This window comes from Mustela nivalis, assembly GCF_964662115.1.
Source record: "Mustela nivalis genome assembly, chromosome: 12".
NCBI lineage: Eukaryota > Metazoa > Chordata > Mammalia > Carnivora > Mustelidae > Mustela > Mustela nivalis.
Window position 1 is genome coordinate 98,701,040 of NC_139031.1, and position 22,945 is coordinate 98,723,984.

The following is a 22,945-nucleotide window of genomic DNA, read 5'->3' on the forward strand; positions in this document are numbered from 1 at the left end:
TCTAACAACTCAAAAGCCCAAAACATGAGCCATCCACCAGGAACCTTTTCCAGGCCAGGCCACAATGAACCTGCATGGAAGAAAATTCTATCATGATATAAACTTAAAAACGTAAGGCAGAGGTGAAAGACATTATTTCAGAACAAAGACTCTGATGTCAAACTGATGGGGGAAGAAGACTGGCTTTAGCTAGAAAATCTTGGCCAAGCTTCTTAATCTCTTGTGTTTCATTTGGCTCCTTTGAAAAATGGACATAACAAAGCACTGAACTTATAGGTTGTCAAGATGAAATGTCAAGTACTTAAAATAGTACTTGGAGGACATTAGCAAGATGGTAGATCAGCAGGGCCCAGCTCATATTCCCCAGCACAAACAACCACTTGGCAACAAGTCTCTTTGTGGGAATTTTGGGATCCAAGTAGGAAGCTGCAAAACCCAATGAAGCCTAAGACCAAAAAGCGTCACTTGGAGAAGGCAAGCCCATGCCCCAATGGTATGCAGTGAACCCAGCTACAGACTGAAAGCAGACTAGTCCCTGTGGGCTTGGCTCCAACCCAGCCTAACCATGGTCCTAAAACCAGCTACAGCTACCAAAGGACACCAGAGGAGCCACATCCACCCATGGCCCTTTTATCACACCTACCAACCGCAGACCTGATTGACCTGAGTGGTCCTGTGACCTGACCCCAAGCCCCACTAGAAGGAGTTCTAGAGTCACTCCTGCTGGCCCAGGGACCCAGAAACAGCCATCTTTTCCCCTGGCAGCAGGTCCACTGGCCTCACATGTAGCTGTGGAATCTGTGGCAGCCCTGTGACTCAGTTCCAGGACTATGCAGTCTGCAAGCAATGCCATAAACTCAGGGAACTGGAGGAGATATGCCTGTACAGGCCCCCAAGGACAGGTCTTCCAACCTCAGTCCCAAATGTAGATCCCGAAGAACCCTGAGACCCTACTCTAACCCTCTTCTACCCTGGTCCAGAAGGCAGTGCTGCCACCCAGAAACCTGGTACAAATATACTCAGGATATAGGTGGAACCACAGCCATCCGCAACCTCCCTGGTGAGGTTCACCAACTGCAGACCTGAAGATGGCCCTACAACCAGCCTCTAAACCTACCAACTACAGTCTCAGAGTCAGTCCTGTCTACCCAGAATAGAGGCAGGATCCATACCTATCCACGCCCCTCATTTGCCAGTGTTGGACCCAACTGCAGACCCAGTAACAGAGAGATTGCCCTCCTCAACTGCAATCCTGAGGGCAGTCTCATCAATCCAGGGACACAGCAGGAGAAGGTCTTTACCTGGTAAAACCAGCTGTAAAGACAGGAAGAAGTGTTTATTGCTTCAAATACACAGACATCAGCTCAAGGTTACATAGAGCATGAAGAATCAGTCAAACCAGCAACACAACAGGAAACTAATAAAGCCCTAGGAACCAACACATCAGAAATGGATATATATAAATTTCATGACAAAGAATTCAAAACAATCATCTTAAGGTAGCGCAGTGAGGTTAAAAAAATAAAAGTAGCTCAACAAAATCAGGGGAAAAAATGCATGAACAAAATGAAAATTTCAACAAAAAGGAAAGCAAATCAAATAGAAATTCTCCAACTGAAGAATACAATGAATGAGAAAAGAAATACAATAGAGACCCCAACACTACTCTATCAAGCAGAAGAAAGAATCTGTGAACTCAAAGACAAGTCATTTGAAATGATTCAGTCAGAGAAGAAGAAAGTGAAAAAGACTGAAGAAAACCTATAGGATTTATAGGACGAGGACAAGTGAATCAATATGTGCATTATAAGGATCTGGAGAAGGAAAATAGGACAAACAAAAAGAGAAGAAGGTTTGTTTAAAGGAAAAAATGGCTGAAAATTTCCCAGATTTTCTCAGGTTCTTCAAGCGCAAAAGTTCCCAGATAGGATCCGCTCAAAGATTACACCAAGACATATTATAATTAAATGATCAAAAGCCAAAGATAAAGAGACAATTTTTAAGGCAGCAAGAGAAAAAAAAATGTCACATACAAAGGAACCCCTATACGGCTATATGCAAGTTTCTCAGCAGAAATTGTGCAAGCCAGAAGAGAGTGGGATGATAATTCAAAGTGCTGAAGAAAAAAACCTGCCAATTAAAAATAACATACCCAGCAAAGCTGTCCTCCAGAAATGAAGGTGAGATAAAGACTTTCTCAGACAAACAAAAGCTAAGGGAGATTACCACCACTAGACCTACCTTGCAAGAAATGCTAAAAGAAGCTCTTCAAGCTGAAATGACAGAATACTAATCTGTAACCAAAAAAACACACAAAACACAAAACTTACTAGTAAAGGTGCATGTATAAACAAACTTAGAATAATCCAATACCATAATGCTAGTAATTTTTAACTAGTATAAAAAGTTAAACGCAAAAATATTAAAAATAACTATGGTTACAATAGTGCAGTAATGGCCAAACAACACACACACACACACACACACACACACAAAATTGTGACATCAATGACACAAAATGTGTTTGGGCAGGGAGCAGAAGTGTAGTTTTTGTAGCAACTGCAGGTACATTTATGGCTTAGACTTTAAGGTGTTTCATGTGAGCCTCCTGACAACCACAATGCAAAATTCCACACTAGATACACAAAAAATTAAGAGAAATGATTCAGAATGACTCAGAACACACCCCCAAAAATCATCAAATCACAAAGGAAGACCACAGAAAGGAGGAAAGGAACAAAAACTACAACAAAGTCAGGAAATGATGAACCAAATGACAAGAGAAAGTCCTTACCTATCAATAACAACTTTAGATGTAAATGGATTAAATTCTCCTATCAAAAAATAGAGTGGCTGAACAGATTTTGAAAAAAAAAAAAAAAAAAAAAAAAAAAGACCCAACTATATGCTACATACAAAAGATTCACTTAAGCTTTGAAGATACACACATGCTCAAGGAAAGGGATGGAAAAAGATATTCCATGCAAATGGTAACCAAAAGAGAGCAGGGGTGGCTATATCAGACAAAAGATTTATATCAGACAAAAGAAACTTTAAATCATAAACTATCAAAAGAGACAAAGAAGGCCATCATATAAAGATAAAATTCAACATATAACAGCTATAAATATATATGCACCCAATATCAAAGTATGTAAATAAATAAAGCTAACACTGACAGATCTGAAGAAGAAAACAGATAGCAATATAATACTCAGAGACTCCACTCTTTGTAACAGGCATATACAGTACTGCCTACCAACAGCAGAAGAACAGACATTCTTCTCAAGTGCAAATGGAATATCCTGCAAGATAGATTCATGTTATTTCACAAAACAAGTCTCAACAAATTCAAGCAGATAAAAATCATTTCAAGATTAGATTTATTTTTTAGAAAATTTTATTTATTTATTTCACACACACACACACACACACACACACACACAGAATACAAGTAGGCACAGCAGCAGGTAGAGGGAAAGGGAGAAGCAGGCTCCCCATAGAGCAGTGAGCGTGATGTGGGGTTCAATCCCAGGACCCTAGCGAAGGCAGACACTTAACCAACTGAGCCAGTCAAATGCTCCAATGTTAGATTTAAATATAAGATCTAAAACTATAAAATTCCTAGAAGAAAATATTGGTCTTGGCAATTTTTTTTTTTTTTTAGTATGACAGACACCAAGAGCACAGCTGACAAAAGCAAAAAGAAACAAGTGGGACATTATTTTACTTTAAAAACTTCTACACAGCAAAGGAAGCAACCAATAAAATGAAAAGGGAATCTATGGAACAGAAAAAATATTTGCAAACCATATTATCTAATAAGGAGTTAATATGTAAAATATAAAGGAACTCATGTAATTCAATAGCAAAGAAACAAATTACCTAATTAAAAAATGGGCAAAGTATCTGAACTGATATTTTTCCAAAGAAGACATACTAAGGACCAATAGGTACATGAAAAAATCCTCAAAAAAATCCTCAAAAAAAAAAAAAAATCCTCAATGTCACCAATCTGGACAGGACATCGAAATCACAATGAGATATCACCTCACACCTATCAGGATGGCTTACTATCAAAAACACGAGATAAGAACTGTTGACAAGGGTGTGAAGAAAAGGGAACTGTTGTACACCATTCATGAGAATATAAATTGATGCACCTATTATGGATAACACATGGGAGGTGCCTCAAAAATTAAAAATAGAACTACCACCTCATCCAGCAACCTCACTTCTGGGTATACACCCAAAAGAAATAAAATCACTATCTTGAAGAGATATCTGAACTCTCATGTTCATTGCATTACTCACAACAGCTAAGGAAACAACCTAAGTGTCAATGGGTGAATGGATTTTTTTAAAAAGCTTTTATTTATAAAAAATACAGTATTATTCATCCTTTAAAAAGAAAAAAAAAAGCAGTCATTTTCACAATATGAATGCACCTAGAGAATATTATATTAAGTGAAACAAGCCAGACACATAAAAACAAATACTACATTATTTCAATTATATGTGGAATCAAAAAAAGTCAAACTCACAAAAGCAGAGAATAGACTAATAGTTGCCAAGGATTGGGAGAAGAGGAAAATGGGGAAATATTGTTCAAAGTGTACAAAAATTCAGTTATGCATGATTCATAAGGTCTGGACAGCTAATGTGCAGCGTGGTAACTAGTTAATAAAACTGTGCTGTAGACTTGAGATTTGCTGAGAGAGTTTATCTTAAGTGTTCCCACAATACATACACAAAAGATAATTATATGAGGTGATGGATGTGTTAATTAGCTTGATTGTGGTTATCTTTTTATAATGTATACATACATCAAAACATCACATTTTACACCTTAAATGTGTAAAACATTTGGCAAGTATACCTCAGGCAAGTTAGGAAAAAAAAAAAAAAAGAGTAAAGGAAAATTCGAAATTACCAAAATTTTTAAAACCAGCGTTTGGCATGTAGTAAGCCAACTATTAAGTTACTGCTAGTTATCACATCACCATTTTTTTTTTCAATAGTTTTTAGTTTAGTTTAGTTTAGTTTAGTAGTTCCAAGTTTTTATTTAAACTCCAGTTAGACAATATATAGTGTAATATCAGTTTCAATGGTAGAATTCTAATGATTTATCACTTACATATAACACTCAGTACTCATCAAAAGTGCTCTCCTTAATGTGTATAACCCATTTAACCCATCCCTCCATCCACCTCCCCTCCAGCAACCCATCATTTGTTCTAAAGAGTAGAGTCTGTTTCATGATTTCCCTCTTTCTCTTTTCCCCCTACGTTCATCTGTTTCATTTCTTAAATTCTACATGAGTGAAATCATACAGTATTTTTCTTTTTCTGACTGACCTATTTCACTTAGCATAATACACTCTAGCCCCATCAATGTCTTTGCAAATGGCAAGATTTTATTTTTTGTAACCAATATTCCATTGTGTGTGTGTACACACACACACACACACACACACACACACACATCTTTCTTATCAGTTAATGGACATTTGGGCTCTTTCCATAACTTAGAGTATGCTGCTATAAACACTGGGGTGCATGTGCCCTTCAAATCAGATTTTTGCACCCTCTAGATAAAACCTAGTAGAGCAACTACTGGGTCATAGGGTAGCTCTATTTTTAACTTTTTGAGGAACCTCCATACTGTTTTCCAGAATGGCTGCACCAGTTTCGATTCCCACCAACAGTGTAAGAAGGTTCCCCTTTCTCCACATCCACACCAATGTCTGTTCTTTCCTGTGTTGTTAATTTAGCCATTCTGACATGTATGAGGTGATATCTCATTGTAGTTTTGATCTGTACTTCCCTGAGGAAGAGTGATAGTAACATCTTTTTATGTGTCTGTTAGCTATCTGCGTGTCTTCTTTGAAAAAATGTCTATTCATATCTTCTGCCCCCCATTTCTTGACTAGACTATTTGTTTTTTGGGCATCATCAGCATCTTTTATAAATAGAAAGGTTGGAAAAATAAAATAATAGAGAGTCTAAAAAACACTCAAATGCAAGATGTTTCCTAAAAGTACCTTAAAAATTTCAACAAAGGAATGAATCCCATCTGATCATGATGGATAATCCTTTTAATGTACTATTAATGGATCCTATTAGCTGGGATCTTGTTGAGAATCTTGGCATCTATATTCATCAGGGATATGGTTTGTAATTTTCCTTTTTGATGGGGTCTTTGCCTGGTTTGGGAACCAGGGTAATGCTGGCCTCACAGAGCTGGTTTGGAAGTTTTCCTTCTGTTTCTATTTTTTGAAACAACTTCAAAAGAATAGGCATTATTTCTTCTTTAAATGTTTAGTAGAATTCCCATGGGAAGCCATCTGGCCCTGGACTTTCATTTTTTGGGAGGTTTTTGATGACTGCTTCAATTTCGTTATGGTATTCGGTCTATTCAGATTATCTACTTCTTCCTGTTTCAGTCTTGGTAGTTTGTAAGTTTCCAGGAAGGCACCCATTTCTTCTAGCTTAATTTGTTGGCATACAGTTGCTGATAATAATTTCTAATATTGTTTCTATTTCTTTGGTGTTAGGCATGATCTCTCCCCTTCCATTCATGATTTTATTAATTTGGGTCCTTTCTCTTTTCTTTTGGGTAAGTCTGGCCAGTGGTTTATCAATCTTATTAATTCTTAAATTAAGAATTCAGAATCCTATCCCTTTTGACTGGAGAATTTAGTCTATTTACATTAAAAGTAATTATTGATAGGTATATACTTACTGCCAATTTATTACTTGTTTTACAGTTGTTTTTGTAGTTCTTCTGTAATTCCTTTCTTCTCTTGCTCTCTTCCTCTTGGGTTTGATAGCTTTCTTTAGTGATATGCCTGGATTCCTTTTTTTTTTTTTTTTTTTGTATATCTATTATAGGTTTTTGATTTGTGGTTACTGTTAGGGTGATATTTAACATCCAGTACATATAGCAATTTATATTAAATTGATGGTGGTCAATTAAGTTTGAACCCATTCTAAAAGCATTAAATCTTTGCCCCACCCACATTTTATGTATGTCATACTTCACATACTTTTATTTTGCGAATCCTTGACTGATTTTCGTAGTTCTAATTGATTCTATTGCTTTTGTGTCCTAACCTCCACACTGGTTTTACAAGTGATCAATCTGCTCCTTTTTTTATGTTTTTATGTACCTGTGAAATTTTTTTCCTTTTGCAATTTTCTTACCCCTGATTATGGCCTTTCCTATACAAATAAAGCATTCCTTTTAACATTTCTTATAAGATTGGTTTAGTGGTAATGAACTCTTTTAGTTTTTGTTTGTCTGGTAAATTCTCTCTCTTCTATTCTGAATGACAGTTTTGCTAGACAGAATATTCTAGGTTACAGGGTTTTTTTTTTCCTTTCAGCACTTTGAATATAGCATGCCACTTGCTTCAGGCTTGCAAAGTTTCTGCTGAAAAACCAGCTAATAGCTTTAGAAGGTTTCCCTTGTATGCAACTGTCTTCCTTTTCCTTGGTGCTTTTAAAATTCTTTATCACTCCTTTTTTGCCATTTTAATTACAATGTCTTGGCGTGGACCTCCTTGGGTTGATTTTGTTGAGGGCTCTCTGTGCCTCCTGAATCTGGATGTCTGTTTCCTTTTCTAGATTAGGGAAGTTTTCAGCTATTATTTCCTCAAATAAATTTTCTCCCCCAATTTCTCTCTTCTCTTTCTGGGATTGCTATAATGCCAATATTGTTAAGTTTGATAATATTGCTGAGTTCCCTTAACCTAGTCTCATTCTTTATTATCCTTTTTTTTCTTTCTGTTGTTCAGCTAGATTCCTTTCCACTACTCTGTCTTCCAGCTTGCTGTCTGTTCTTCTGCTTCCTCTGGTCTATGATTTCCTCTCTCTAGTGTGTTTTTTTTTTTTTTTTTAAGATTTTATTTATTTATTTGACAGAGAGAGATCACAAGTAGGCAGAGACGCAGGCAGAGAGAGAGAGAGGAGGAAGCAGGCTCCCTGCTGAGCAGAGAGCCTGATGCGGGACTCGATCCCAGGACCCTGAGATCATGACCTGAGCCAAAGGCAGCGGCTTAACCCACTGAGCCACCCAGGCGCCCTCTAGTGTGTTTTTAAATTCAATTATTCAGTTCTTCATCTCTAATTGATTCTTTAAAAATAGAAGTAGAAAACATAAAAAGAACCAATCAGAGATGAAATTTCTATCTGGAATATTGCTTTATCTCCATTTTATTTAGTTCTCTTGTTGTGATTTTGCCCTGTTCTTTCATTTGAGTCATATTCCTCTCCTTTTTTTTTGTCTAACCCTCTGTGTTTGTTTCAATGTATTAGGAAAGTCATTTATGTCTCTTGATCTTAAAAGCACTGGCCTTACAGAGAATAGGTCCTATAATGCTCAATAGTGCAATGTTCCCGCTTCACCAGAACCTGGCACTTCAAGGAGTATCTCCTGCATGTGCTGCATGCACCTTACTCCTGTGGTTGAGCCATGTTTGCCTTCAGTTCACTCAGTTACAATGGCTCTCTTTACCTATTGTAGGCGGTCTGGTCACTGCATCATTAAGGGGTCAGTCTGGGGCCACACTGGGCTTGTAGTTCTGTCAGACCAGATGCCTTTCCTCAGCCCATTTGCCAGGGCTGCAGTCACACTTAACTGCAGTGTGTCTCCCTGAGTTGTTCTCCTGAAAGGCTTTCACTGGTGGGCAGGGCCTGCAGTCAGACCAGGTGTCTACCCCAGTCCATCTCTTGGGGTTGCAGTGAGTTGCTGTGGTTGCAGTGAGTTGCAGAGTTGCTGTAGTCACAGCACTCTCTCTTTGTGCTGCTCCCTGTGAAGTTTTTGTTGGTGGGTGGGACTGGCAGTCAGACTGAATGTCTGACCCCAGCCCACTGCTGGGGCTGCAGTGGGACTGTTGTGTATGGTTATCTTCTCCTCTTGATCTTAAAAGCACTGGCCTTATGACTTCCCTGAGAGGAGTCACTTTGGAGTGCTGTTGGGCACTGCTGGGGCTGACTAAAGAATGAGAAGCCTCTGGAGCTGCTTTAGATAGACTCCTGCCTAGTGGGGCTGGTTGGACAGGGAAGTCTGCAGGAGAATGTGGGAGTGCAGGTCACATGGTATTAGTTAGTAAGATGTATGCTGGTCTTTTTGCAGGATGAGACATGGAGCTGCTTTGGAGGGACTTCTGCCAAGTGGGGCTAGTTGGATGGGACAAGTCCATAGGAGAACATGGGGGCAGGGCATGTAGTATTAGCAAGGCCTATGCAGCTGCTTACTGGTACTGCTTGAAGGAGGAGATCTGACGAGCTGCTTTGATGGGACTTCTGTCAGGTAGGGTGGGTTGGACGGGGCAAATTCAAAGGAGAGCACAAGGTAGGACACATGGTGTTAACAAGCTATATGGAGAGTGTTCAAGCTGGTTCTTGCAGGTGTCTGGGTATTTAGCCCAGGCAGGGGGCGGTTGTGAGAAATGGCTTCTGCCAACTCTTTTATTCTTGGAGAAAAGTCTCACTGACTATAAAAACTCACAAAGTTAAGCCCCTCTGCTTTCAAAGTCAAATCTTATGGGGAGTGATCTTCACAGTGCAGGTCCCCTGTGTCTGGGGTACCTGGTGTGGGGTATATTCCTGTTCCTTCTCCATGCTCCAGGCTCCATGGTACTCCTCCAATTTATGGTTCATCTCACTGGATAGTTTGGATCCTGACTGACCAGGACCATGCCCTTCCTACCATTTCTCAATGTGGCTTCTCTAAGATTCATTGTGGAGTGTCTGTTCTTCCAGTCTTCGGTTCATTTTCTGGGTTAGTTACACCAGTGTGGCTATTACTAGGTGTATCTGTTGTATGAGGTGAACTTAGGATCCTCCTACTCTGCCATCTTCCCAGACTCCTTGCCAACCCCTTTAGTCTCACAGGAGTAGGATGACTCCTGTCCAGAAGGCAGTCTCCAAGGGCAGTCATTCCCCACAGAGACGATCATGAGGCAAGCCTAAGAAGCCACCACAGTGATGGCCCCAAACACCCAACTCAGGGGACCAGTGTGAAGACCAGTTCCTTTCCTGCAAGGAAGTGGAAAAAGCATCAAGTGCATCAGGTAACCTGTGGTCTCAATTCCATGATGACAGAAACCTTTTCTCTATCTATGATTTGCCCTCCTGTGCAACTCAGGAAAATTGGAAATAAACATCAACTTCCACAAGGCTGAGTACCACATATTTTCACACCTCCTACCAAGAACTCAAAGCATGAAACAGACTTACTAATAAATCTTCACTTCAACCCAGCGCAGCAAGTTGTGGCACACACTTACTCACTCACTCCACTGACCATCTATCTCAGCAGGGCTTTGGACTGCACAGGTTAGTTTCCCACAGAATAATCTTGTAGGCAATGTGTTAATGGACTGTAAAAAAACTTCACTAACAGTGATTTAGCCACAATATTTATGTTAAGCAGTAGTTTTTTCAACCTTGTATTATGCAAAATAATGCCTCTTCTTCCCTTCAAAGATGTCCACCAACTAATGTCTGAAACCTGTATGTCACCTTACATGGCCAAAAGACTTTCCAAATGTGATTAAGTTGAGGATCTTGAGATGGAGAGATTATCCTGGCTAATTTGGGTAGGCACCATCTATTCTATTCACAAGAGCCTTTATAAGGAACACAAGGAGGCAGAAGTGAGCGAAATTTGAACATACTATTCTTTGAAGATGAAAGAAGGGACCAGAAATCATGGAATGGGTGCAGCCTTTAGAAACTAAAAAGGCAAGGAAACAGAGTATGCAGTAGAGCCTCCAGTAGGAATGCAGCCCAGCAGTCCTGCTGACACCCTAATTTTAGTGAGTCCAATGTAAGACATCTGATCTCCAGAACCTCAAGATAGTAAGTTTGTGTTGTTTTAAGCCATTGAGTTTGAGCTAATATGTTATAGCAGTAACAGAAAACTAATACAGACCTCATAGCAAGTTTTTTTTTTCCTTAGCACAATATCCTCACTCTTTTCCCAATGGCTCAATTTATGGGGATGTGCCCCATATCCTCCACTTTCTTCATTTTCCAATCCATGAACCCCCTTCTAATTTTATACCTTCCAGATTGACCCTAAATTAGCCATCTTAACAATAACCTCTAAGAATTCTCATGCTCCTGACATACTACCATGGTCCCAGCACCAATCCCAACTCTAGTAGCTACCTTCTCATTCCTCTGCTCCCTTGTCATCAAAGGCAAGTCAGGACGCTTGGCTGTATCCACAGGACTATTAGAAATGTTCATTTAAATCTCAGCCAGCAATGTTCTGCAACGAAGAGGTATACACCATCTAAGTGGCCCTTCCCACAATACCTCTCTCAGACCTTTGCCATTACTTAAAGTTCAGATGCTTTCCAACTCGGCTTCTTGGATTACTTTAACAACAACAACAAGTATCTCACCCAGTTGCCCCACTAAACCTAAAATATTTCTACACCTTTCCCCTTGCTCACCTCCTCATTCCCCGACTCAAACCACATTCTCTTTCCTGAGGTAAACCTCTACATCCAGGCTCCTGCCCTCATTCCACACCCCCTCTTCCCATATCTGCTAAACTTTTCGGAACCAAGGTCCCCTAAAAGCTCAAGGTCTAACAGGTTCACAGACCACAAATGGGCAATTAAAATACCTCTGCTAGGAGGTCCTGAAAGTGGTTTGCCCAGCTCTGGCACTTAACTCATACCTGAGGGGACAATTAGCATGGTCTTCCTAGACATCACCTAATCATCTTCAACTATGGTGGGAGTTCAAATGGAAAAGTAAGAGGGAAGGGAAACAACCAGAGATCATGTGGTGCCTTCGGGGACCCGTAGCAAACAGTTTAGTCTGGCTGGGCTGACTACAGACTGTCGTCTCATCATCAGAAGCACTGTGCACCTGTTAAAAAATAAAGATGCCTGGGGCCTGCCTAGAGACAATGTTCACAATCTGTTTATCCAGCCTACACAGAGTTGTCTCAAGTGGGGGATTTTCCCATGGACTCCCTCAACACTAAGGCACTTCTCTTTCTATAGGTGAATCACCTGAGTCGATGAGAGCTTAAGTAATTTACTCAAAGACTACCAGCCCATATACAAAGAGTTGAGATTCTACAACACATGGTCGTGTCATCATCTATTATGGTCTGAATGTTCACGTTCCCTCAAAATCCATATGTTGAAACCCTAGTGCCTGATGTGCTGGTTTGGGGCCCCTAGGAGGTGTTTAAAGGCCCTCGTGAATGGGATTAGTGCTCCTCTAAAAGGGATCCCACAGAGACCCCTTGCCCTTTCCACCAAGTGAGGACACAGCTAGAAGGTGCTTCACTACAAGTCAGGAAGAGGGCCCTCACTAAGATTCAGCCATGCTGAAGCCTTGATCTTGGACTTCTCAGCCTCTGGAGCCATAAGAAATAAACTTCTGTTGTTTATACCAGTAGGTGGTATTTTGTTATAGCCTCCCAAATGGACTGAGACATCCAAGCAGATGCTGACAATTTTAACAAGATGACATGAAGAATGTAATGTGAAATATAATTAGAATAAATATATAGTCCTCAATTTCAGTTTTTAAAATTATAATAAATTATAATAAACATCTCCACAACTTTTCTGAGGATTTGTGGGTTACCCGGACCCCATATTAAAAAGATTGAAGTGTCACTGAAAATTCAATGTGAATCTCTTGGCTTATCTTATCTGCATATGACAAGGTCCACACTAGGGCTGTGATAGAGCCAGTCAGTCACACCTATAGAACAGTGTGTCCTTATTGCTCAAATAAGTAACAGTGGGGAAGAGATAAGAGGCAAGCTAAAGGCTTCATGACAAAATATACTCACTACTGAACTCTCTCCTAAAGCAGTGCACCAACAACCCAGCCCACTTAAGTATGTGACATCTTTGATGACAAGATCACAGGAGAGTACAACAGATACCACAGGAACAGACAGCAATGACCTTGTAGATCTCACAGAGATGCAGTAGCTCATGAAGCCTATGGAAGGGACAAAAGAATCTGGTAGCTAAATCACTAACAATGACCAAAGGAGAAGGATATGAATAAAAAAGATCAGGAGAAGCTAGAGGTGGGAATTGGGGGGGAAGGGTTGATTACTAGAATATAGAATTCTGAGGGAAAAAAAGACAAAAAACTTTATGATCATGCCTCTAATTTCCAATGTCGAGTGAAGACTATCCTATTATTCATCATAGATTTTTGTCAGAAAAATTAATCTCTCTCCCACCCCCAAAATGGATTCATAATTACAAAAATACTTAGATAAAATTAACTCATTTTTATAACTTGAGCTTTGCTTTTTCTCCCACTATTAACAACAAAATTTTGGCCCTTGTTTTAAACGGATTAGTTTTGACTTTTTCTAGGACCAATCAGTGAGAATTACTTGAGTCTTACAGAGTGACAGAGTTTTCAAAAGGCAGCTGTGAGGATGGTGAGAGGATTCAAAACCACGTCCTTGGAGAAATGACAGAAGGGAATGAACCTTGAGAAGAATACAGTGGGGACTATAATAGCTGTGGTCAAACACTGAGGGGTTGACACTGTGATTCTATTTCTTCTACAAGGCCCAAGAATGTAGAACTAGAACCAGGTAAAAACAACACAGTCATTTCTCCTCAATATAACAGAAAACTTAAACTACTACTGAGATTGTCCAAAAAACTGATGCATTGTTTTGAGAGATTTTAAGTTTCCGTCACTGCAGGTGTTCAAACAGATTAGAGCTAAGTCCTAGTACAGGTGCTCACAACTAAACAATGACCTTCCCCTCTCCTACTGTAGATCCACTCAGCTCCTTCACCCATGATCATTACCCACTAATCTGTTTACTCATTCAAATATTTACGGAGTCCTGTTCTGTGGCAGGTCCTGTTCTAGGAGCTGGGGATATTTCGGTTAACAAAATGGAACAAACTTTTGCCCTTATAATGTAAATCCCATCATATTTTAGAGGTAATAGATACAGAGAAGGGAAGGAATTGGTCTGAGCAGGGAGGCTGGGATTTATACAGGGTGTCACTAAGGGTGACATGGGAGAGGCCTCATCAAGAAGAGATGACAAACACGAGTTCTAGGAAAATGAGCTGTCATCCTATGGCTAGATAATCACGTGACCATGAGCCTAATCCATGCACTTCTGGAGTCACGTCCCCCCAGCTGGCCTTTATAACTGTGCACAAAAGAAAGCAAGGGCCAGTTAGAGCCCCAAGTCTGGCTCTCCTCACATACCTGGGCCAGGCTTTCCCTACTTCAGAGCAAGTGCTAGCCACTGGGTTCATTTATCAGTGCCAGCTCTCATCCTCAGCACCCCGCCTCCCTTGTGCCTCTAGAGGAAACAAACTCCCCACAGTCTTCTTTTGCATTCAAATTGCACATTGCTCAGATTCCAAAAGCTCTACAAAGTGGGAGGGCTGAAAAGGTTAATGTCAGAGAACTGGGACCCAAGGGCTGCCACAACTGCTGGCATTCCAGGGCACAAGAGACATATGGCAAGGAACAAACGAACAAACAAAAAAACCTTAAACACGACTTGGTTCTAATCTCTAGCCTCCCAGGTTCTAATCTCTAGCCTCTAACGTCATAGGACGTTAGAAAAATACTCAGTAATCCTCTTATTTTCCTTAGTTTCAAAAGACAGTGTTCACTTTTCAACCCTCTTTCTAGGAGAAGACCTCTCCCTTTTTTTAGCCTAAGAAGGGGTTGTTCTTCTGTGGCAACGACTTTGAAACACACGGAGCAGTCACCCTTAAAGGCTTCCAGTTTGGGGTGCCAGGGGAGAAACAGAAAAATACTGATGCCAGTCCCTCCAGTCGGTAACCCAGCAGAGTTCATTCCCCCAGTGAACAGATCCAACAGAACACCCGGCACTTGCACTGGGCAGAGTTGTATTAAATAGTACACTGCATGTTTCTAGGCTCATTTCGGAGCCCTTGGAACAAACACGACAAAGTATATTATAAAAGTGTCAACAACCTCACCTCCAGAAAGTGACTGCAATAACAATATCTAGAAAATGAGGCACTCTGACAAAAAGCCCCTGAGAGGCCCATACCCCTAGAGCCTAATTACTCCCCAGGTTCAACTAAAGCACAATCAGACTTAATTTTTTTTTTTTCTCTGGCTTCTAAGGTGCCACTGCAGCTCCATGAAGACCGCTGGGAATGACTTTCCCGGGGCTACCAGGAGACAGTCTAGCACTTTCAGTCTTTCTGGAGGCACTGTCCTCGGGGCCTCACAGGAGCCAGTGAGCAGAAGAGAAGCAGAGAACTTTGGAATTTTATTACCCAAAAAAGGCCTTGGGATTCCCTGATTCTGTGACCACATTCGTGACCTGGGTGCCTGGGACCTAAGCAGCTGGCAGAGTGACAGTGGGGGGAAGAGGGGGTTAGGGAGATATAATGAGCGGCCTCATCTGCTTTTCCTGCAATTCATAGGAAACTCTGAGATACCAGAAAGGAAAGGTCACTTCACTAATGAGCTCCTAAGAAGCCTCCCTGGGGAAGAGGCGGTGCTCTCAACAGCCTGTTGTTCCTACTTTAAAGCCCTCTCTAGGCTTTAGGGTGAGCAAATAACCAAATTTCCTGAGACAGTCCTGTGGACTGCCCAGTTACTAAGAGCTTCTGATTTCATTCTCCCATGCGTCACAGTTTGGACGCTAGATTACATGGGTCCCCTAAGGAAGTGTGACTGAACTCTAGAGCATATGTTGCTGGTTCACCTGCTTCATGGAACACAGACCTCTCCAAGCCCACCCCTGGCTTCAGGACACCCTATGTGCAAATCCTTGCCACGTCTCTGTGGTGTCCAGCAGTGGGAGAACCAGTAGCGCAGCACAGGGAGGCGGAGGCCAGCTGCCTGGGTTTCTATCTCAAGTCCCTCACATTTCACAGCAGCTGAGACTGTGGACAAGTTCTTCATAACATCTTCCCTTTGAAATAAAATGGCAAAAGAAGTCATTGCTAAGTTAATATTTGTAATCAGTTAATACTTGTAAAGTGCTTACTTAGACCAGCACCTGAAACAGGGTAAGTACTCTATAAATAATGTGTGATAAGTAAAAAATAAATATGTAGCCTTTATGTCTAACAGGTATGTGAATTTCTATAAAGGGATGGGGGCAGGGGGAGCCCTTTTCAAAACAGTTTCCGGTTGCCCTCCCTACTTAAGGACTTCTTGCTGCCTGGTCCCAGGTGGTGCTGGCTAGGAACAGAGTGCTGCAGGGCTGGAATGGAATGACTACTGCTAGGAGGATGCCCTTTTTCCCCCAGCAGCATATAATCAATTACAGTTAAACCCATTCAAGCAGAACAAAAAAATAGAGGCACACTCCTGGGTTGCCATTGGCTGTCAGAAGTCCCCAAATATCTCCATCGGTAGGTATTTTTACGTGCTTAACGTGCAGAGAACTCTTTGCCTCCTCACATATCTGGCAAATGTGATTGCACACTTACGTATGTGATTCAGGACTTCGAGCATCAAAGGTGCTCTGACAACAGCCAATTTTAGATGAAATTCAGAGCAACCAATTTAAGATGAAAACATCTCAGTACCTATCTCGTGCATAAAATTCCATGTGATGAACTATTTTTTAAAAAATCTTACTTCCTCAGAGAGACACCTCTCCTCCAGAGACAAATCAGGTGCTTAGGATAATCATCTCATGAAAGTGGGCTACACCACACCGTCGTACTGAAAGCAGAAATTACCCATCATCTAGATATTTGACTTTGAGAACATCAGCTTAGTCATTTCGTTTTCATTGTTGTCTCAGTTCTGCCTTTCATATCATCTCAACCTTTCAGACATGACTTGAACACTCTATTAAGATGAGAAATTCCTTTGGAAAAGAAGCTTCTTTGGAAAGCACTGGGTCCCTGAAGCAGTCTCAGCTACATAACAGGACACAGCACCACACACACTAAAGCCCAGAGAAAGGCAAGACAATGGAACGCTAGATAATTTTATCAAAAGCTGATTTGAAAAGGTGGCTGGGAGGCGGGCACTGCATGCATTAAGTACAGATTCATTGGTGTTTAGGGAAACAGCCCTTTCAGATTCACTTCCCCCATGTTCTGTCTGGTGAGTCACAGAGATGTGATACCTAAGGTTTTAAAATTCTCAACAAATGCAAAGAATGCATGTGAGGAGGCACCATACAAAAATACTAAATAAGAAACCAAAGAGCAATAACATGGGCCTGGTGGCTCCGTCAGTTAACCACCAGGGTCCTGGGATTCAGTTTCCCCATAGGGCTCCCTGCTCAAAGGGAAGTCGGCTTCTCCCTCTCCCTTTGCCCCTACCCCTGCTAGGGCACTTTCTCTCTCTCTCTCTCTCTCTCTCTCTCTCAAATAAATAAATAATCTTAAGGAAAAAACAAAAAGTCTGCCTGGAGCAAGAAGCTTTTCAAAACATCAACCTTACTTTAGAGTGCTAAGAAGACGTTCCCATCCAATATTTCCTAATAATCATCTTTTAATCAACTAAGAAAACCAAGTAATTTCCAGCACAGATACCCAACTATTAAAGTTTTACAGGCCTCTAAAATAGAAAACACAGAAAGGAGTATAAGTATTCATCACCCATTCACTCTGATTTCATTAATTTAATGCAAATTTCCTTCAAAGTAACGAAGACGAGCAGGGAATTGGACAAACCCTAAGTCAAACTCCACACCCCAGGATCCTACTAGCTCACCTTTTAAAAAACCCGCTTTAGAAAAAAGGGGGAGCCCCCCCCCATTGGGGGGCGCAACTTCCCAGCCCCCGGGCAGGGCGGGGTGGGTTGGAGCGGCGGCGGGAGTGTTGATTTCACCGGGCGCTGCCGCAGTGGCTTCAACAAGTTCCCTCTCTAGGCTTCCAGAAAATCACGCCCAACACCCAAACTCTCCACGGAATTTTTCTCTCCAAACTGGAGACCGTGCGCTTCATTTTCACGCTTAGGAATGCCTTCTCCCGCTCAGCGCGGCGACTTCCCTGCTATTCCGTGACATTTTCCCACAACTACGAGTCCGCGCGTTCGCACCTCCGCGCTCCCCCCACTCCAACCTCGAACCGCACGCGGCCTGGACACTGCGCCTGCGCCGCTCCCGGGACCACCGCCCCCTCCCCCGCCGCGCGGAACCCCCTCCTTCCCGCCCTCCTCGAGGGAACTTGGGGTACAACGCGTAAAGGTCACTCCTGAGTCCTCCAGACCGCCGCGACGAGCGAGGGAAAAAAGCCAGCCCGGAGCGCGGGAGAAGGGGTGTGGGGAAGCGTAGGCGGTCTTGGGTGGGGAACAGGAGGGGAGGCCGGGGGGAGCCCGGGGGTGGGGGACGGATGGGACCTTGTCACCAGGATCCCCACACATTCAGCAGCCGGACTTATGCAGGTCCGCGAGCCTGTGGCTCTCCGCCGCTCGACCTCTCGGGTTCTCCCGGATGGTCTTTCGGGGGCGTCCCGGCACTGCACCCCGCTCGGCCCCCGGCATTGTTCGCGCTCCGCTAGCGCATCTGAGAGGCGCCCGGGGAAGCGCGGCCCGGCCTCGGCCCCTACCTCCACGAGCAGCCCGAGCAGCAGCGCCGCCACCCTCCGGGGCAGGCGGCTCATGGCTCCGCGTCCTCTCCGGTGTGCCCTGCTATCAAGTGGCGGGCGCGAGTCGGCAGCGGCACGTCCCCTGTGGGCCGGGCGAGAGGGCGGGGGGCGGGGCGGGGATTCGGACCCCGGGCCAGCCGGAGCTGGGGGCGCGCGGCGGCCGGCAGTTGCGAAGCCGAGACGCGCCGCGCCGCCCCGGCTGCTCTCCGCCCAACGCTCCGCCCCTCGGCTCGCGCGCGCTCCCGGCACGCCCGCTTGGGCACGCGCCCGCGGGCACCGCGGTCCCAGCCCCGGCTGGTAACGCGGCTGCTGGGCGCCCGGGTGCGCGACGCCTGGAGGCGTCCGCCGGCAGCCGGGATAGGGCTTGCGGGGCCAGGCGGGTGGGAGAGGAGCTGTCAGGTGTCTCCTCCCTCGATCGAGACCGTCCTGTCACGCTCGAACAGACCCAGGGAGGTTTTTAACAGAAGCCAAGTCTTCGCGTGCTGAAGCTTGTTTCGGAGGGAGGTGGCTGTAGAGGAACCTGTCGCTGCGTCTGGCATCCAGGGCTTCTCTGTTCTTCGCTCTCCCTCCTCTTCCTACCGAGAGTGCACTCTGCCCACTTGTGACAGGACAGCCCAAGGGAGAGGGAGCCCGACTGTGAATAGAAGGCTCCTTACACCTCACTTCTCATTAAGATGTCGGTGCTTTCTCGGTCTGCATCCTTCTCCCCTGCTCCTGCCTGGCTCCGCCACAATCGGTCCCACGTTACCGTCTGCCCTCCCCCTGCTGAGTGTGGATGTCCTTCAACTCTGCTGAACCACCTTGCCACGTCCACTACCTGGCACCCACCATTTTTTGTTTTTCTTTTTCACAAAGTGGCTCAGATCCCAGCTCATCAGTAATGCAACAAGCATTATTGAACTTGTAAGATGTACCAGACCCTGAGCCGGAGGGCCAGTGTGTAGAGGTGGGCTCCTTGAAAACTTACGCCTGAAGTTTAAAGGGATAGTCACTTAGATGACTATGACACATACAGGGTGCTGAGTGGAGACACCAAGGGGTCAAGGGTATTAAAGGGCGTAAATAATGTGGTTGAAGTTGGCTGTTATTCCCAAGCCATGAAAATAGGAGATAATGTTATCCAATCAAAAGCATATGCGGGCAGAAACGTAATATTGACAGGGGCTTGCATCATCGGGGCTTGGTACAACCTGAATGTGTGAATACACAGTGACCTGTGGGACTGACTGCCTTCGTGGGCTGCAGACTGAGCCACCACAGCCCCAGATACTACGGCTGAATTTCCTGATGAAAACCTTGCTGAACTACACCACCTAAAGAAGACTATGAAAAGAAGGTCAACTCCAGTTAGGAACTAAGAACCGTATATGGGATCAAGATAACAGTTTGTCTTTGACCACTACCTTTTGAAAGGGCCACAGTGTTCCTCCCCCCCCCCCCCCCAGTATTTTTATTAGGGATTCCTGCCACCATATTAACATATAAAACAATCTGGATGTTGACATAGAAATGCATATTTTTACTATACAATGATAAGGCTCCAATCAGAGGTAACATGGCCCCCATTTCTCTAGTATTTCAATGAAATCACCTTTTGATTTCTTCCCAGAGTTGTCTTTATAAATATTAGGCAAACCACAAAATATATTCCAAATATATAACATTTTACAGTATGTTCCAAGCACAGACAGAAACACATGATACTTTACCTACATTTTTTTCCAAGATCCAACTTGCATTAGCACTAAAGACAAAATTGTGTGTGTGTGTATGTATTTGCCATATATATGTGTATATAAAACCACAAATGTACACACGGTTGTTTTCATGGAATTTGAAACCTTTGAGACTGGGTTTTATCCCATGATATCCGAGAGGGAACAGGAATAATAACATGTCACAAACTCCTCAAACTGGGGAAAAATAAACACAGCTATGTATTAAGAGCATATCAGTGTGTGTATACGAATACACACATATATACAGATTCATATATAAACACAGCTATAGCAATAATACGATATATACACATACTCACATACTTGCTTTGAATTCTGTATGTCACTATATTATATACTCTCCATCTTTGGAAGCACCCTTCTCCTCTTTTGATCCAAGCAGCTGGAGACTCTCTCCTAACAAAACTGAAGTGGGTATTTCTAAAATGCTGATTCTATCCTGAATGCCACAAAAAGGTATTTCAGGATCCCAGTTTTATGTTTGGTGGCTATTGCTTAAATTCAGTAGACCCTATTCTTTTAATTCCTTCACCTAAAAACATTTCTATTCAGTAATGATGTTTCTGCCTTAAAGAGATGTTAGCTGGAAATGTTAAAATATATTGATTACTCCCCAATATACATCTACATGGTTGGATTATGAGTAGTATTTATCCCGTCAGTATTTTTCAGTGTTTTATGATGGGCAATATATTACATACTTCCATAATTTAAAAAAATATATTACTTTAAACTTAACAGTTCACAGAATAACACATGTTGACTTTATTTTGTAAAATTGAGTCAGAGGAAGGTAATGGATTTTCACTGTAACTGTCCTCTGTAATTTATATAAAATACTTTATTTTCCTATATCCTTGCTTCTTTTCTGAGAATTTGCAGGTTTAGTTTATTTTTCTTTTTCATATAAAATATTGGCCATTGATTTTAGTTGTATAAAGGACTCCCAATGATAAGAAAAGGTATATTGTTATGTATTTATATTCTAGCATATATTGTACTAAATAAAAATGCTAATGGCAGGACTTTTAGTGAACACAATTTTAATCAATTTTTCTATTTGTGTTAACTTTCCCAAAGTAGATTTTTCATTTTTATTGCATACTATCTACATTAAAGCTGATGTGTTTATCTCCACCTATTTTTTATTTTTAATTTATTTATTTGACAGAGATCACAAGTAGGCAGAGAGGCAGGCAGAGAGACAGAGGAGGAAGCAGGCTCCCCACTGAGCAAAGAGTCCAATATGGGGCTCGATCCCAGGACCCTGAGATCATGACCTGAACCGAAAGCAGAGGCTTAACCCACTGAGCCACCCAGGTGCCCCTATAACCAAGTTTTAATAACTCAAATGTGTACATTTGATGGAATATTTTAATTTTTGAGCCAATAGCTATTAATACTAAGACATTAAATACTAAAACATTTTCACTTGAAATAAATAAATAAATGAAATAAAGTAAAATAAGCACCGCTGAACTGTACCTGTTAGAACCAGAACTTGCAAGAAAAACAGGCAAGGTTACTGTGGGCTTCATTGTCATGGTAAGGGCACCATCAGACAAGCCCACCAAGGGTCTTTGGACTCTCCTAACTTTGATTTACTGTTTACCATTAGGGTGTTTTACTACTTTTTTAAGGGCAGAAATTAACTTATAGAAAACTAAGCTGCGGGGCTCCTGGGTGGCTCAGTGGATTGAGCCTCTGCCTTCAGCTAGGGTCGTGATCGAGCCCCGCATCGGGCTCTCTGCTCATCGGGGAGCCTGCTTCCCTTCCTCTCTCTCTGCCTGCCTCTCTGCCAGCTTGTGATCTCTCTCTGTCAAGTAAATAAATAAAAATCTTTATTAAAAAAAGGGAAAAAAAGAAAACTAAGCTGCAAGCTTTGTTATACAGCAGGGATGCAAAAAAATTTTTTTTCTCCAATGGCAATGTAAATCCTATAAAAATACAAACGACCTTTGTTAGGGTGAGAACCTCAGCCAAGGATTTACAATTTAGCAACCCAAGCCAATTTAACACTCTCAACCCACGAGTCTCGGCCTCCCCACTGCTTCGTTGGCTGTATACACACCAGTTGCCTGCATTCTCCTTCAAAGAAGCTTCATATCCGACCAGTTCCTTCATACGATTTTTTTAAATAATTTTTTAAAATTTTTTATAAACATATAATGTATTATTAGCCCCAGGGGTACAGGTCTGTGAATCGCCAGGTTTACACCACACAGCACTCATCATAGCACATACCTTCCCCAATGTCCATAATCCAACCACCCTCTCCCTACCCCCTTCCCCCCGCCCCCACAACCCTCAGTTTGTTTTGGACATTAAGAGTCTCTTATGGTTTGTCTCCCTCCTGATCTCATCTTGTTTCATTTTCTACCTTCCTACCCCCCAACCCCCCCCCCCGCACTGCCTCTCAACTTCCTCATATCAGGGATATCATATGATAATTGTCTTTCTCTGATTGACTAATAAAAAATAGCATGGTTTTAATTTTAATTTTTTGAGGAACCTCCATACTGTTTTCTTTCCACAGTGGCTGTACCAATTTGCACCCAGACTTATTGTTTTACATCCTCACCAACACTTACTATTTCCTGTGGGTTTGTTTTTTGGGTTT

The 22,945-nt window shown here is 42.4% G+C and overlaps 1 protein-coding gene across 1 annotated transcript in view; it reads right to left on the reverse strand.

The window, feature by feature from the left end:
• Window positions 1-18,818, reverse strand: part of VOPP1 (VOPP1 WW domain binding protein) — a 110,514-nt gene extending 91,696 nt beyond the window's left edge. The window contains exon 1 of the mRNA XM_082691744.1: window positions 18,548-18,818. Coding sequence (XP_082547870.1) covers window positions 18,548-18,601 — 54 coding nt within the window. The 5' untranslated portion in view covers window positions 18,602-18,818. The remainder of the gene's footprint in view (window positions 1-18,547) is intronic.
• Between the last annotated feature and the right edge of the window lie 4,127 nt (window positions 18,819-22,945).